Source organism: Anser brachyrhynchus, assembly GCF_964034855.1.
Source record: "Anser brachyrhynchus genome assembly, chromosome: 4".
Lineage (NCBI taxonomy): Eukaryota > Metazoa > Chordata > Aves > Anseriformes > Anatidae > Anser > Anser brachyrhynchus.
The window spans coordinates 49991319-50009175 of record NC_137698.1 but is presented as its reverse complement, the minus strand read 5'-3'; the positions used below and the strand labels follow the sequence as shown (position 1 = coordinate 50009175).

The following is a 17857-nucleotide window of genomic DNA, read 5'->3' as shown; positions in this document are numbered from 1 at the left end:
ATAGACCTGGCCCTTGCGGTTATACTGTTCAATTTAAGACCAGTGATTAGATTATTACATCCATAGCTGAAGATGCATGTGTAACCAAGATTTATGTTGCTGTAGCAACATGAAGAGACACAACTGTGCTGAATTTCATAGATCTTTGAAGTAGGAAGTCTTCTAATTCAAAATGGGATTGAGAATTCCTGTTGGCATGTGAAGAATTTAACTAAGAGGAGCCCTCATTAAGAGACTGAAATCTTGCCTATCTGACTCTCAAGCTGAGTTGAGTAAGTTCCTGCTGCTCATCAAAGGGTTAGCGAAAACAGGCAGTTGCAAGAGAGAAGAGAAAAGGAAAGCCAATGGCTCAAATTAATCAAGGGCAATTGATTTGAAGAGAAATAGAAGTGATGCAGGGTTTGATGACTACTGTGAAAATCACAGGGTGCTTCCAAGAGGCTATTGACAAAAAGTTTGGAACATGTTCTGGGTATTGTAACTGGCCTGGCAGTAGAGGCAGTCGCAGGAGGAACTGAGCTTAGCCAGTTCAAGACTTCACAGTATTATGAATCAAACTAAAATAGTGGTGGTGACATGGTATGTGCTAAGGTACACGGAGGAAGATGTGAAAATCTTTGGTTTAAGTGGAACTTGAAGTGGATGAGGAGGGCTACAAGGGATTCAGAAGAAAGTAAGGTATAGAAAACTTAGGGTAGGCTGTGGTAGAGGCGGAGTTTTTGGACTGAACACTATCTCCTGCTTTTCAGCATTAGGGCACCCCTTGAATCTGGTAGCCAGCAACTGTTTTGACCTCTTTAGGCAAAGGTATTTAGTGCAGTCGGCCAAATCATGTCCAAAACTGGCAAAAAAATATGGCATGGAGGGGTGAGGGATGGGTGTACAGGGTGAGAATCCTGACTTTTTAACATTTTGGAAACTAGGATTATTAATTTTTGGCTGTTGTCATTTCAAGGTCACACAGTTAAATGCATTTCTTACTTCAGCCGCAACAGGAAAAGTCCAAGCAACTCTTTTTTTTTTTTAAAAGCAGTACCCTTGAAAGTTAATTATCTAAAAGGTTTCAAAATGTTAATGGCAAAAGATTAAATTAGATTCCCTTGGACTCAGGGAACTTTTAGTGAGATGTGTAGCTATAAAAATATATGGTAATAGAATCATAGAATCATAGAATGCTCTGGGTTGGAAGGGACCTTAAAGACAATCTAATTCCACCCCCCTGCCATGGGCAGGGATATCTTCCCCTAGACCAGGTTGCTCAAAGCCCCATCCAACCTGGCCTTGAGCACTTCCAGGAATGGAGCATCCACAGCTTCTCTGGGCAACCTGTGCCAGTGCCTCACCACCCTCTGAGTGAAGAATTTCTTCCTTATATCTGATGTAAACTTACCCTCTTTTAGTTTAAAGCCATTACCCCTTGCCCTGTCACTACTTGGCCTTGTAAAAAGTCCTTCAGCTTTCCTGTAGGCCCCCTTTAAGTACTGGAAGGCTGCTATAAGGTCTCCCCGGAGCCTTCTCTTTTCCAGTCTGAACAACCCCAAGCCCCTCAGCCTGACTTTATAGGAGAGGTGCTCTAGCCCTTTCATCATCTTCATGGCCCTCTTCTGGACTTGCACCCAACAGGTCCACACCCTTCTTGTGCTGGGAGCCCCAGAACTGAATGCATCACTGCAGGAGGGGCCTCACAAGAGCAGAGTAGAGAGGGACAATCCCCTCCCTCGCCCTACTGGCCACGCTTCTTTTGATGCAGCCCAGGATACAGCTGGCTTTCTGGGCCGCAAGCACACATGGCCGGCTCATTTTGAGCTTCTCATCAACCAGCACCCGCAGGTCTTTCTCCTCACGGTTGCTCTCAATCCATTCTCCTCCCAGCCTGTATTTGTGCTTGGGATTGCCCTGGCCCAAGTGCAGGACCTGGCACTTGGCCTTGATGAACCTCATGAGGTTCGCACAGGCCCACATCTCCAGCCTGTTCAGGTCCCCCTGGATGGCATCCCTTCCCTCCTGCGTGTCAACTGCACCACACAGCTTGGTGTCATCAGCAAACTTGCTGAGTACTAACATGATGATACTAACATGAATTCATTTTACCTCCTGGGAAGCTGTAATTCTTTATTTTTTATTTTGCTTTTTTTTTTTTTTAATGAGAAAGCAAAACAGTGATGGTTTGCTCCAAGAGTCAATGGACTGTAACCTATTTACTTTCAAACATTATTGTTAATACGCCACAGTTTCATGTGATGGAGTGGTGATCCATTTCCCTGTAAGATCAGCAATAATAACACTACAACTTTCATCCCATTATCTCACTTCATAGATCATCCACAACAAAGGCTTTTTGTTGTCTCATGAACTAACATAGGTGAACCAGGAAGCATTAAGAGGGAAGGGAATCCTGCTCTTCACTTGTTATCCAAACAGCTTGTTTGCAGGAGTCTTATGTTTCTTAAGCTGCTTCCCCATTTTAGGGACTTGTCAAGACTTGGTGCAGTCACTGAACAGCAGGCTGCCAATTCATGGTGCGCTCACTGCTCTGAGCCCTTGGATGGGAGCATAAGCTACCACACACACACACACAGAAAGAGAGGGAGAGAGAACTGAGCATGGGGAAAGTATGCCCATAATTACCTTCTTCTGCTCTTCTTCTCTTCTCTAGCTAATTGGACAGCTTCCAGGTAACGTAAGCAAGAACTGGAGCAGATGCTGAAGCAGTGGGATTTCTGGGCATCTTACATTTTCCTTACCTCCTTTGCAAAACAGACTTTCCCATTATCCTGGAAGTCACAATCCAGAATTTGGATGAACTGAATATTTTCTACAACTTATGTGCAACAGAGATTCTGTCTGATATTTTTTAAGGCAAAAGAGTTATAACTGCGGTTGAAAAATAGAGGTATTTTGTTTGGCTTACAAAGTTTCTGTTCAGTTCTAAGTTTCTGATGTTTTCAGTGACATCAGGCTTGTGTGAAACTTGTACAACTGCAGGCCAAGTCAGACTCCACAGATTTCTTGCCTTCTGTAAACATTAAAATGAAGAGGTTTATTGCTAGGCCCTTTCCCTGCTGTGCTGCAAAGTAAGTCATGTCAATGTTATGGTTTTTGACTGGAAAGTCAAACTGGCAAGTCTAATTTTATCATGTGACTTAATTACTTGCAAAATACACATTCTCATGGGGAATGGAAATTGTAATAAAAGGGTAAATGAAAAATGAAATAATGTTCGGTTTTGTATACTACTATTACCCTAAGATTATAACTAGATTATTATCTTGATAATGTTTCTTGGTAATGTTATCTTGATAACGTTATTTTTGATAATGTCAATATATCAATTTCTTGATAATGTTGTCTTAATAGTGATTGTGTAGCTAAAAATAATAACCTCTAATGCAGTGTTGTGGATCTCTCACCTGTCCAGTATATAGCAGGAGACTCAGTACCAATCCCAGTGAATGAGAAAGTTAAAGGCAAAAACTTAATGGGTTTGTGATTCAGTAGAAAACAAAGCAAAAGTTCAGACTACATTGGAATTTAATAAAGACATTTTAGGAAAAGCGTAATACAATATTGTATCAATGGGAAACTTACCATTTTCTGTCAAGTCCAAATTGGCTTTTGTGTGTATGTAACATATCTAAATTAAGCTGCAGTTCAGACAGCTACTTCTGTAGCTGGCATAAACTGAAATTTCTGTAGCATTTGGAATTCAGTATGAATGGCTGAAAACATTCTCCATCACTTTGTTTTTGTTGTTGTTTTTGTTTTTGTTTTTTAACTGCAAAGTCTAAACAAACAATTTCAAGTGGAAGGATAAAAACACTTGGAAACACTAAACCACATAGTAATCAGTTGTGAAATATAAAATAGAGCAAGGAGCATACTGGATGACAAAGGAAAACAAATCATTTTTAGTCTTTGGAATTTCTACTTGCAAATAGAGAATTTCTGGGCAACAAATAGAGTATGTTTTGAGGTAGAGAAGAAATATAGCTGCAGGCATGAAACACCCAATCTGTTTTAAGGGTCAAATAAGAAAAAAAAACTGGGTTTTAGACTCTAAGAAATAGTTACCTGAAACTACTGCAAATAACCCGTGCTATTTGACAACATAACTTGAAATGGCATTCTGAGAAAAGCTCTGATTGAGTAATTTATGGCATGTGATATCATTTCGAGTCTATATTTCAATAATATCTACTTCTCTTGTTCAGGCTGTCAGAGGTTTCCACCCCTCAGGATGACGCTGATAATGTCAGTGGGAATTTACTATTCTGTTAATGAATTTCATACACACGCACACATATATATACACATATATATTGAGCTAGTAAAAGCTGAACTAATTATTCATAAAAGAAGACTGAATTGTGCCAGAAAAAAAAAATGAAAGTAGGGATTATGAAAAGGTTGAATATAAATGCTTTGAAGAGAGATATTCAAAGATGCTACAGCCAGAATGGACCATTGGGACTAATTCCCATTTTATAAATTAAAAAGATTGTGTTTGTTGGACAGGTGTTTAGAATGAAATGAAGATGGTGAAATCCTGATCTTTATTTTTATTTATTTTTTGTTGTTGTTATTGAAAAATGCAACCACCTCATTACATCTAGAGGGTAGATAAACCAAAAATAATTTAGTCTTGATGTAGGGACTTTGGTTTCAGGGTACAGGCTTTATTTCAAATAACATAATACTATTTTGTCTACCTATTCACCTTAGCCATAACTGAAAATTCTATTCTTAACTTCCTTTTCTTAATCATTCTCTTTTCCTGATGCATTCATGCTCTTTCTTGCACCAGATAAGCTCTTACTATGCTGGTGAAATTCCGTAGGAATATGCATGTTACTGAATAGTACATGCAGTCATGTAATGCTCTTCAAGACAGGAGATACATACAATTTTTTTTTTGACTTTCATGAAATAAAAACAGATTCTTTGATTAAAAAGCATTTTATAAATATGATGCCTATTAGATGGGTGTAATGATTTTATAAAAGTAAGCTTACAAGGTCATGAATTATGCATGTCTATAAAATGTAGTCTACAACAGTTTCTGTTTGGCTATATATAATCTTTCTTCATTATGTTTTCAGGATGGAACATGAGGCTACCCAGCTAGAAAAGCAGCATGTGCACAGGGTGTATGAAAATACAGCTGCCTACTTTAACGATCTGCAGAGCAAAGCATGGCCTCGTGTTAGAAACTTTCTGTTGGAGCAAAAGCCTGGCAGTCTCATTGCTGACATAGGTAAGCCTCTCCCTGTGGTAGCATGAAATATTGTCTATAAACCTTATTAGTTTATACATTAATCATATGTATCCTCTAGAGCAAAAAATCTTCTAAATTTGTTTAGAGATTGTTTGAAAACTGTTTTTAAACAGTATTAGATGTCATATGTAATTTATTTTATTTCTTTGACAGTGTATTGGGCAGTGGTCTGTCATTCCCCTGGTGCACTTTTTTGAAAAGAATGCTGTTAATAGCTCAGTTATTTTATATTTCAATTTCTTTAGATCTCTCAGTACTGCTGGTCTGCACAATTTGTTGCTTTTCATTTGTTCTAAAACTCTTACTATTAAGGCTTTAACTTCAGAGAAATATTCTGACATATTGGGTGTTAAAAAATTACATATATATATATACATATATGTTATATGAGAATCTCCCCATTATCCTAAGTGAGGTTTGGACACCAAAACCTCATTTTTCTGCTATGGCCTTGTCTTCTCTGCATGTTCAATTTATACCTTGATTTTCTGTTGCACTTGCAGGCATTGTAGGGGTTTCCAGGTCCTGGTGTGTTTGCTTTGTGTTTGTATTATGCATTCAGCCCTAAGCAGTGCATCATTGCAAACTGGGTGCTCCTTTGCATCATTGCATTTTCCCCACTGTTTAGACTAGTAAAATGTGTTTACACAGCATGGTGTACAGATGTACAAAATAAATTATGTTCCTGCCTTATCCTATCAGAGAAAAGCATCTCTGAAGATCTTATAGACCAAAATCAAAAGATAATATACAGTTTTGCTGTTGTCAAGTAGTTCTCAGAAAAACACTGGACTCCTATTATTTTGGATATGCATCTTTTATATTTCTGCACCATTTTCACAAATAATCCCAGGAAATATCCTGTGGCATCTACTCATTCAATAGTCATCTTAACATGGTATTTCTCAGCCAACATTTTTTGTCACCTCAATAAAAGTCATCTGAAGCTTTTCTGAAGTTCTTTGAGGCTTTAAAAGCAGATATCACAGTGGTTGCTGAAAGATCACTCCATTACTGTTTCAGATGAAATAATTTAAACACACGTGATGCATCTGGACAGAAGGTAAATGCTTACAGTTGCCAATAAAAATATTCCCATCAAGGCACATGAAGTACCTCCTTTTATGGGGTTTAATAAGACCTACAGGAATCTGACCGCAGTGTTTATTTTCAGTAGGCATTTTGGTGGGAGGGTTGCCTAGTGGCACCATATTTTTCAAAATGAGATGTTCAATTGATAATCTCTTTTTCTGTTTAATACCACCTTTTATTAAAATATTTTTGTTTGCTAGCTTTGCATGAAGCATGATAATAGTAGCAGAAGAAAATAGCATTTTGTCTAATTGTCTTATTATTGTTCATTCATGAGAATAAATGGCAATGGTGTGGCGGTTGTTAACAGCTTCATGAAGGAATCCACCCTCCTGATGACTCATTTAAAAGTGAATCTCCTGCAAATGTAGATTTTTAGAGTACCAAGAGTGTTATCATTATTTGGCTTCATTCCAGAGAAGACCATGTACTTCAGAAAACTCACTGTGATTACAAAGCACTCCACCAAAAAACATGTATTAAGCAACTGAATCTTCTAAATTAATATACATTTGACTAAATGTGTTCCTTCTACGAACACAGTAACCGATAATACTTTATCCTAATTTTAAAGCTTACACTTTCTACCCAACATGAAGAGCTTCATGTTTTATTGCATATATTCCTTGATCTGTATTAATAATATTCATCTTTTCCATTTCTCTTAAGTGTCATTTCAAAGGGTAATGCTTGAGTTTTGCTTTAGAAAGATGCTCTTTTTTCAGCATGGAAGTGTTGTGCTGTTCTCCAGCAGTTCCTGTGCTGTCTCTCTAGATAATGGTGCACATTAACATCAACAACAGCAGCAGCGCTGCAAGAAGCAGTGATGTTTCTAAAGATAACTCCAGGCCTTTAAATTGAATTACCAATACTGAGATGGCTCTCTTTGCCAAGCTGCTACCCAGTTGCTTGGCTGTCAACTTTCAGAAATTATTCTTCACTACTGACCCATAACTGCAGTGAATGTTTCCTAATCTAATTTTGAAAAGTGCCTGTTATGCATACAGTATTGAAGAACACTCTGAAAGATTTCAATTTAGTATAGCACAGGCCCTTAGTAGACATACTTTTAGGTAGAATACATTCTGTGACTGTTCATTACATTTACATGTGTTACAATGTGTCAGAACAAAGATAGAAAGAGAAAGTGCCTGCAACATGGCAGGAATTTTATGAATCAGTTATTTTCAAATCTGTATCTCAAGTTAAAATTTTCCTCCCTGCCTTGTGTCAGTGACAGCTGTGGTTTGGGATTTCTTGGAGAGAGATCCTTTCCTCTGCTATGCAGTCACAGAGACCTTGCTGGCTGTAGATCTTGGTGGGGTGGTTAACATGGCTTACGATGGCTTCAGAGTGAAGATCTGGGTCTGGGCCAATGCATCCTCTTCTCTAGTATTTCTCCCTGGAAGTGGGGACGTTCTGGAGAGGTACTGTGTGGGATTTAGCAGAGACTGGGGAGGAACTTGAAAGAGAGATCTATTGTAAGTCACTAAAAAGACAAAGCACCCTATCTTCAGGAAATCCTCTGAGCAGAAAGTAGTTGGAAGCTGGAAGAGTATTGAGGAAAAGGGTCATCAGACTTACCCCATCCTTACTCTTTATCAGGTACCCATTTTTACTCATTGTTTGAAACAGGTTACCAGGCTATATAAAGGCTCGGTATGCTGCTTGATACTGTGCATTGCTCTGAGATGTGCAATAATGGCTACAGAGGACCACTCCTTCCTCCTCCCACCTGCACTTACCCTTCTTCCCCAAAGAACATAACCTGGTGTTGCACAGGGCTGTGCAATGAGTATTTTTACTGGTGATATTGGTACTGTTACGTTCCTAATAGTGTGAACATATAATAACAGTCCAAATGAGTCCTGCAGGAGTTAGGCTAGTAGGAGCAAACACACATTTTGTTTTCCAGGAAGTCTTAGAACTAGGAAAGACAACCCACCCCCTGAACCATTTCCCATTGTTTTCAGTACTTTGAGAGGAATAGCTAGTGTACAGAACATACGACTTCTAATCTAGTAAAGAATATTCTTTTCTTTAGGTTGTGGAACCGGAAAGTATCTCAGTGTCAACAGTCAGGTGTATACTCTTGGCTGTGATTACTGTGGACCGTTGGTAGAAATTGCAAGGAAGAGAGGCGATGAAGTTCTGGTATGTGACAACCTTAACCTTCCCTTTAGGGACCAGTGCTTCAATGCAGTCATTTCCATTGGAGGTAAGACAACAAACCTACATTCTGTCCCACAGCATATCCAAATTGGTTTTTTTTTTCCATGGATCTTCATTTCAATTAAATTTGTTTTGAAATAATTATCTGAGAAACGCAGCACATATTGCTGAAACGAATGTAGTAAAATTAAAAAAAAAATAGGTCCATTGCACAGATATGCTGTTGACCAGGGAAGTATGTGGATCATTTGTTTGTTTATATGTGGTCTTGTGCACCCTGTGGATAAAAGATTTCCTTCCAGTATGCATTTTAAACAAGTAACAACTAGTATAAACATGGCTGCTGGTAGTTTAAACACATTGCATGGTCAAGATAAACTTTGGGTTCCTCCTTAGGATCTGTTTTGACCAGCAAAAGCATTGAAAGGGAGAAAACTTGCTTTCTCTACAGAAGAGCTCAAAACTTATGTCAACTATTATGTATTAAGAACACAAATTTCTCTTAGACTAGACATGCAATAAGAATTTAGAAGTGTTCAAGTGCCTGTTTTCTGAGTGAAGAATCTCAGCATCTTGACTCCTCTGACCTATCTTGTTGAAAAAAATTGCTCATAATTTGAGAAGTAAAAACTGGAAAAGAATAGATGAAGAAGAATAGTTAGACTACTCAGTTACGGTCTACATTTTAATTTCAGTTCTTATCTTAAACTCCTTTCAGACTGTTTGACTGTATCAGCAAAAATATAAAACATGAAAATTATTACTGGTAGCAATCAACGAACTACTCAATCTATGACCAAAATGTATCTTAAAATCTTTTTTTCACTGGTGAACAAAATTTTAAAGGGAGAAAAGGGTGGGTAATATGCAAGTGGTATTTATATAAAATTGCTTTCGTATTAACTAGTTAACCAGTGAACTCTATCCATATATTAGGTCCTGTAGCATAATTTCAGTTCTATTAGATCAGCTGACTTTCAAGGATAGCCTACCTATCTAATATTTAAATTAAATAAAAGGCCTGACACGAGCCAGCAGTGCACACTTGCAGTCTAGAAGGCCAACTGCATCCTGGGCTGCATCAACAGAGGAGTGGCCAGCAGGTCGAGGGAGGTGATGTCCCCCTCTGTTCTGCCCTTCTGAGGCCCCACCTGGTGTCCTCCATTCAGCTCTGGGGCTCCCAGCAAAAGAAAGATGTGGATCTGTTAGAGCGGGTCCAGAGGAGAGCTACAAGGATGATCAGAGGGCTGGAGCACCTCTACTATGAAGAAAGGCTGGGAGAGGTGGGGATGTTCAGCCTGGAGAAGAGAAGGCTCTGGGGAGATGTAATTTCAGCTTGCAGCTTTTCGGTACTTAAAGGGGACTTATAAAAAAGATGGAAAGCAACTTTTTGCTCGGTCAAATAATTCTTCACTCAGAGGGTGATGAGGAACTGGCACATGTTGCCAAGGGAAGCTGTGGATGCCCCATCCCTGGCAGTGTTCAAGGCCAGGTTAGATGAGGCCCTGGGCAACTTGATCTAGTGGGTGGCATCCCTTCCCATGGCAGGGGGGTTGGAACTGGATGATCTTTAAGGTCCCTTCCAACCCAAGCCATTCTATGATAAGATCAAAAGTTTGGCTGGTATTTTTGTACATTTAACAATAGTGGATTTTAATCCCTCTTGAACAGAGACGTGGTATGTCTGTCTCCATCTAATTCTAAATGAAGTGGTTTTCATTCCATTCCAGAGCATGGCAAATATTTGTGTGCAGAATCAAATGCTCTTCTTGGCTTTGCTGGTATATTCCTGTTTATAGGATTTATATTTCTGTAGAAACACCAGAATGACTAAGTAATTTTAACCATGAAGAATATTTCACCCATTGAATTGTTTAGAGTTTGTACAGATTTTCTTGGTTGGTTAGCACTTCTTTCTGGTGAACTAAGCTCACATGCTTATGCTGTCAGTTTTGACACCAGTTTACAGGAGGTTCAGTGGTGTCATACAGCCTGCCTCCATTATGAGAGAAAATATCTGTTCCTTTCGCCCCATCTTGTTTAAGAAATGGAAATAGTTTTTGTTTTGTTTTGTGGTGGGTTTATTTTGGTTTGTTGGTTGGTTGTTTTTTCCAAAGTTCAAGAAAATATTGACAAGAATTAGGAGGAGCTGGAAAGAAACATTGACCATACAGACAGGGAAACTCTTCCCAGAGTTTTCTGTCTTGTGTTCTCAGATGCTTCTGAGGACCTAGTTAATATCAATTGCCAAGAAACTTTTTTCCTGTCCTGTGGTAAAAACACTACATTTTTTTCCCCTTGGTAACTTATCATTGTTTAGAATAAAGTCAAGGCTTGCTGGACAGTCTTTCATAACTGCTATGTTGAAATAACAATCTTTCAACAAGTAGAATTGGCTGCTGTCAAGCAGCACATATAAAAATAATTATTTTTCTTAATAAATTGAGAAGTCTTCAGCTAACAACATATACGATTATTATATGTTGCTATTTGGTTACATGGAATGTTCTGTGTGTAGAATGGGCTGGTTTCAAGTCCATCTGGATCAAATTATGGAATCAGTCCATCATTGATTCAAATCAAATTTAGTACTGATGATAGAGAGACCAACATGACTGACATGACCAATCTCAGTCCAAGTTAACATTTTTCAGAGTTCAGAGAGAAAGCAGCTGACTTAGCTATTCTTTGGTTTTTAAAATTGTTTCCTTCAGGTGAGTAGGAATCTGTAAATAGACTGGAAATCTTGAAACATAGCTTCATTCCACATCACAGTGAAATTTAAAAATGTGGAAATTATCTTGGAAAGAAAATTCAACTATAGTGATCAATGGTTTTATTTTGACTGACTTTTTTTTTTTAATACCATAACATAACGTAAAGAAAAAATGCAAATCATGATTCTCAGATATGAAAATGTAGGCCAAGTCACTTTCTTCTCATTTTTTTCCTCCACAGTAAACATTCTATAAAGGCAACACCTTTCTAGAGAATTAATACACTGGAAAATATTTCTGTCTAATTTTTCTCACTAGTTCTTTTGAAAACTGACTGAGAGCTAGTTATTATTTTCTTTTATGGGTTATGCAGAAAACCAGTAACCTCCAGTTTATGTGCCTGACTTTCTCAAATCCGTACCTTGTGATGAGATGAATTTCCTCCTTTGGGATTTGCCTGTTTTTATCCATTGAATGTAAATGTAAAAGAGAACATTCTGGGGTAAACTTGCACTGTGGTACCGATAAATTCTGCATTGTTGCTGACTTCAGTGTGTGAGAATCGTGATATGACTACTAAAGTGGTTAAACACATAGAGCAGGTTGAAGAAGAAAATGCTATTCCCATACTAATATTCAATACATGATGCCTTTCCTTTTTCATAGTGATCCATCATTTCTCAACTAAACAAAGAAGAATCAAAGCAATAAAGGAAATGGCAAGGGTATTGATGTCTGGAGGCCAGATGATGGTTTATGTTTGGGCTATGGAACAAAAGAATCGTCGCTTTGAGAAACAAGACGTATTTGTTCCCTGGAACAAGGCCTTGTGCTCACGGCATTTTTCAGAATCAAATCAATCTGGAGATAAGGGTGAGTTTGTGCATGCTGTGAAAAGCCAAGATATACACCATGCAGAGCTAGTCATCTCTGATTGCAGCTACCAAACAACTCTGCAGCCAGAAACTAATTCAAAACATTCCCAAAATACGGACCATTGCTTATCCAGAGCCTGCTGCATGAAAATTTCGGAAGAAGAAAATAGATTTTACAGTGCTCTAGGAAGATCTTTCCGGTCATGGTTTTTCTCCAGATCTCTTGATGAATCAGCCATGAGGAAGCAAACTGAAAAACTGAAGCCTCCAAAGAATGAAGGAGAATGGACAAACAGTACCATGCCCATTCAGCATTCACGGCACTGCAGTTTGGACTTAGGTCACCATGGGGCACTGTTGAAAGAACAAAGTTTAGATGATGATGATGTGTTTGTAGAAAGCTCGCCTATCAAAAAGCCACCATGGTCACCAGCCACAGATGCACTGAAGGATTTGAGTTTAAATGGAGGACACCAAAGCGTAGCTCAAAGCAAGAGTGAAGAAGCTGCTTTTATAAATGGTTCAGTGGAAGACAGGGACTTCAGCTGCATTTGTAATAAAGATGATACTGTTAAGTCTACCACCAGCAAGTTTTTCAAAAGAACTTCAACAACTGATTCCACTGATTCTGCTTTGGATTCTGCAGTATCTGTTGGGGACCAAACTGTTGACGCATTGGATACAAAAGCCTTCATGCGTTATTATCATGTTTTCCGGGAAGGGGAGCTGTGCTCTCTGATAGAAGAGAATGTGCCTGAGCTTCTGATACTTTCTTCCTGCTATGACCATGGAAACTGGTGCATTATTGCAGAGAAAAGAGGAAAATAACTATAAACAGAACAAAACAGAATTCAATGACTGAGGATTTTAAGCTGCTCCTTGTGTTCCTGTGATTGTGCAATTTGATGTGGAATTTGAATCCCTTGTAGTCACGTGCCATCCGTTTCCTATCTATGTAACTATCTGATGCAAGGCTTGTATATAGGAATGTAAGTGGCAAATGATATTTATGTTTTGTTAAACTTTTATGAAGTTAAAAATGGAGAGTTTTATATTGCTTTTAGCAAATAATTGTGTTTTTAAATATACTTTTATATTGAAAAATAAAACTTTTTATAAGACAAGGAAAGGACCAGGGCATCTTTTATGAGAAATAGCCTCTTCGTAGGACATTTATGCTTTGTTCTTGGAATGCTTAAAACATGTCACATTACTCCCTGTTCTTAAAGTCCTATAAATAGAGACATAGGCACATTTTAAAACACACTTGACTGTATACTGCTTGAATGCATGCTGCATAACTGGGAGCAAACATAGTCCCAGTGCTACTTAGTTTGGAGTAGAGTTGTTAATGGGCAAAAGCCATGTACAAATAAGCTCTTATTGCATGTTCTCTTATTTGTGGTTTGTATTTTGGAGCAGATGACAGAATGGATTTTGAACAATAATTTGGACTTTTGTTTTGAAAACAATTTAATTTGTGTATCAGATGCAGGTTAAGTTTTGCACGTTAGGTCTCACAAATACTTTATCTTAATTTCCTTTGCTGCAGGTCTTTGCTGGTTATTTATATATAGGAGTCAGAGGGATTAGTGAGAGTAGCAGTATTATGTAAAGGTTACAAAATATCAAATATTTGAGATACATATATCTTTTTGATAAGCCTGGGTAGCTAAGATAAATAGTACTTGATAAGATTAATAAAATCCCAGTGCACATCTGGTCAACTGTCATATTTGCTCTGCTCATTCACTGACATGAGAATACATACTCAATGGCATGTCAAATAATGTAGATAGGAAGAGGATACAAGTCAAGTTTGTATCTAAAATATAACATTTCCAGGCTATGTTGTGTAAGTAGATGGGTTTTGGATGGAATTTTGGATTGGATGGATATTGGTAGATGGATTTTTTTTTTTCAGTAGAAAATCCTAATGATACTGACTATTTTTAGATGTAGCTGCCGAGGAGTAATTACTGCATGGTAATGTATTATAGATTTATTTACTGGATTGTTGCCTGTAGAACAATCATTTTTGTCTTCCTCATAGCTTGGGATCCTTGTGCTTTATCCTTCCCAGGTCTCTACCAAGTGCCAGGGGCAAATCCTTGCATTCCCCACTGTCTTTTGACCACAAAAATGTGGTCAAAGAACTGTGTATTGGACACTTCTGAAATATTATTCCACTGTGTCTGAGCCTTACTTCAGAGCAGTGGCAATATTCCCTACATCACTGGGTCCAGCTGCTCCCTGTGCACAGCTCAGGGGCTGGTCCTGCTGCATCTTCAAGCTCCCGTTTTAGAAGCACAGTGTGAAAATGCCCATGCAGGCATATTGCAGAGTCAGTATGGGTTGTGCTCAGCTCCACACCTCATCTGCAACGTCCTCATGTCTGAACAGTGAGGTTTACCTCATTTGCTGGATATTTTTGGAGGAGATTGAGGATTTAGAAGCAAACTCAGTTGCCTCCAGATTAGATGTGGTAGGGGATATTCAGCACCCCTGGAATCTGGGCCATATGTAGGAAGGAGGTAGTTGCTGATCATCCTGCATCCAATTCTGAAAGTTTGTTCTTAAACTCCAACATGCAGAATCTCCATTCCAAGCATATATGAAAATTTCTATTGAAAATTATTAATCTAAACTGACAGGTTTATTTAACTGGGAGAACCAACATTAAATTTTGTTATCTGTACATCTACATTCTACCTGTATAGTATTGAGTGTGTAAATAAGCAGGCTGATAAAATTTGGGGTAAATTAAGGAAAAAAAGGCTTCCATTCTCTTTATAACAGAGACGTTCTGTCCCTGTAAAAGGCTGACTCTGTGTTTCAGGCTCTACTAAAAACTTCATGCTGTATCAGCTGTATGAATAAGACCTGTCACCTCAAAGCCACTAAGGTACTTTAAAGTGCTTTTGTGTTTGTAGACTTTCCCTGCATAGTTTGGTTTGAGATTCTTGACTGGGGATAGTTTTCACAGTTATTTGTTTCTATATTTCCACTTCTCCTGTTCTGAGCTGATGTCACCAAATCATATTACATGAAAGTTTGGACTGTGTTGTCATAAATTCCTGGGTGGGGTGGGTGTAAACTGCTTTCTTTTTCTTTTTGCTGTTGGACTGGGTGATCTTTCTAAGTCCTTCTAACTGAACCGTTCTGTTCTGCTCTATTTGTAAATTTCCCGTTTTCCTCTGAGAATATATAGTCACCAAGTAACACAGTTTTTGAAGATAGGGAACAGGCAGCTGAGGTCATGAACCTCAGGTCTGCCCAGCAAGCATGTCAGGCCTTTATTCACATGTTCAGTCTCCCATCTACCCACAGAAGCCACCTAGCTCTGTAACAGCTTCATCATCTCATAAGAAACCAGAGTACATCACTCAGAGCATGGTGACTGTCTCTTCTGATGGGTTTCCCTTTTGATGAGACCCATCTTAAGCAAAATGTAATTCCCAGAAGAATCCATGCAATGCCAATCTTCAATAGCTTGCATACATCCTTAATGTCTTCAGAGAGGTGTGTATGCAATTGAAAAGTCCATAACAAATGAATGAATATATAAATAAAATCCAGCTGTCCCTACGTGCTCAGCGGTGCCCAAACTACAGGATCTTACTGCTGTAAGGTAACGGGCAAACGTATTCTTGTATTTCTTGTCTGACTTATAGTCAAAATTCTCACCCTGTTTATGGCAATATCAAGCCCGATACTGACTTTAGTGGGCTAGGATTGCTCCTAAGCTGCTCATCTGCCCTTAAGTGGCACACGGAGATGTCTCGATTACATGAGAAGAGATGCCCTGTGTTTTGTTTTTTTTTACAATTTAATTTACCAATATTGCCATCAGTCTGAACTGGCTGAACAAAAGCTGCTACTATGTTAACTCTTATGCACTGTAATCCAAATGCGCAATTGCAATCAAAAGGGTGCAGTTGAACAGAGCTATTTCTGAAGGACTAATACAATTGCAACTTTTGATAAATGACATTTCACTTTTTTTTTTTTAATACATAAAATATTTATATTAGAAGTGCAGATGCTTTTTTTTTCCTCCTAATGGCAACTGATTTACTTTCTTCCCAGCTTGTGGTGTAGGAACTCGTAAAGCACAGGTGAGGTATGAAAGCTGTAAATATTCTAGCAGATTTTTTTTCTGGTACATATCGGTATACAAGTTACTTATGTGCACACTTTAAAATCATACCCAGTGAAGAGCTGTGTATGTTACACCAGCAGAACAGTTGTAGTGAACCACCTGGGTGGATTCTGAATAGGAATAATGGCTCTGACCCTGGGCCTCTCCCGAGTTGTGTCTCCGTCAAGATGCATTCGTGTCACCATTGGGCTGTATTAGTATCGACATTGTGTTGAACCTAGTGGTCTAGCCATTTTCTTGCTCAGCACTTTGACAGGATTTGTGGCTGTTTTAGTATTCCGGGAAAATGAAGTATGTCAGTGTTAAATATATGCAGTCGTATATCTATTTTGTGAGATCAGCATTTCTTATTCTTGAAGTATATTAATGCTGGCAGCTACCCGTGATTTTATCTTCTGACCTCCTTGTCAAAATCATGCATAGATACTGCTCTGTAATCAGCTCTTTGTCCGTACATGGAACCTATTATCTATTATTTGACAGAAAATAAATCCTACTTGGTTAAAATATTATTTCCTACAGAACTTCTGTGCTTTAAGATTAGTTAATAAATATATTAGCCACTGGAAACTCTGTGTCTGGGAAAGTTCTTGATGAATGTTAAATTTGAGCAGACTCTGTCAGTGCCATTTGCTCAGTAACAGGTAGACCACATGGGGCACAATGGGATTTGCTATGAAGCTAGGGACTCTGCCTTTGCTTTAGATGTTCATAGGCAGCCTAGCCGTAAATGTGCTCATTTGAACTAGGTAAATAAAGGTGATGAAATGTGATTTTCAGCCACTTCAGTACTATGCGTCATGCTGATGATAGAAAAGGGTGTACCTGATGGTCCGGCAGGGTTATCTGCTACAGAGCTGCACTTCCTGCCCTTCCGAACTATTTACTGTACTCCAGGACTGTGCTCTGGGGCATAAGATAACGCTGAAGTATTTCTTTGGGATTGTTTGCAGTCTTTTTACCCCAATTTAAATCAGAATAGAAAAATAATATAATCAAAATTATGCAATTTCCTGGTGAGGTTACAGCTATACTGAGTTAAAAGTGGTTTTACAGGTACTGTGATCATCAATTGTGCTTTTACAATTGCAGTGATCACTTATTGTACCGATATGTTTGTCATTCTAGTGACTAAGGACTTACTAGTAATTAAGCACTATCCAGGTAAGCAGTCATACACGCCTAGCAGTACAGAGCATGTAGCCTAACCGTGCTTAGCTTGTGGGAAAGTCGTGTGAGCACAGACTGGGCAATGGGATGGTAACAAATATAGTTTTAGTGGGATACAGAGTGGTGTCTTTGAAGAAAGAATGAGTGAAATCTGATGCAGTGTTGAGAAGGGCTAAGGAGAAAAAAGCAAAGATAGGAAGTAGACAGAGAAATGAAGGGGAATGGCAAAGGTGAGAGCAGTCACAGCAGAGAAGGCACAATCAGCACTGCTAGGTATTCCTCGGGTAAGCAGAGGTCGCTGTTTTGATTGATCTTACATTTCAGAGGGTCTGGTTGATATCTTCCTGCTGTCTTTACTCAAGAGCACATGCAGAAGAAGCAATGCACCAATGCA

At 38.6% G+C, this 17857-nt stretch overlaps 1 protein-coding gene across 8 annotated transcripts in view; it reads left to right on the top strand.

The window, feature by feature from the left end:
- TRMT9B (tRNA methyltransferase 9B (putative)) overlaps positions 1-16858 on the top strand; it is a 117270-nt gene extending 100412 nt beyond the window's left edge. For all 8 annotated transcript variants that reach the window (XM_080591602.1, XM_080591600.1, XM_080591598.1 and 5 more), the window contains 3 exons: positions 5100-5254; positions 8412-8585; positions 11923-16858. In XM_080591602.1, the coding sequence (XP_080447728.1) occupies positions 5101-5254; positions 8412-8585; positions 11923-12959 (1365 nt within the window). In that variant the 5' untranslated portion in view covers position 5100 and the 3' untranslated portion in view covers positions 12960-16858. The remainder of the gene's footprint in view (positions 1-5099; positions 5255-8411; positions 8586-11922) is intronic.
- The last annotated feature ends 999 nt before the right edge of the window (positions 16859-17857 follow it).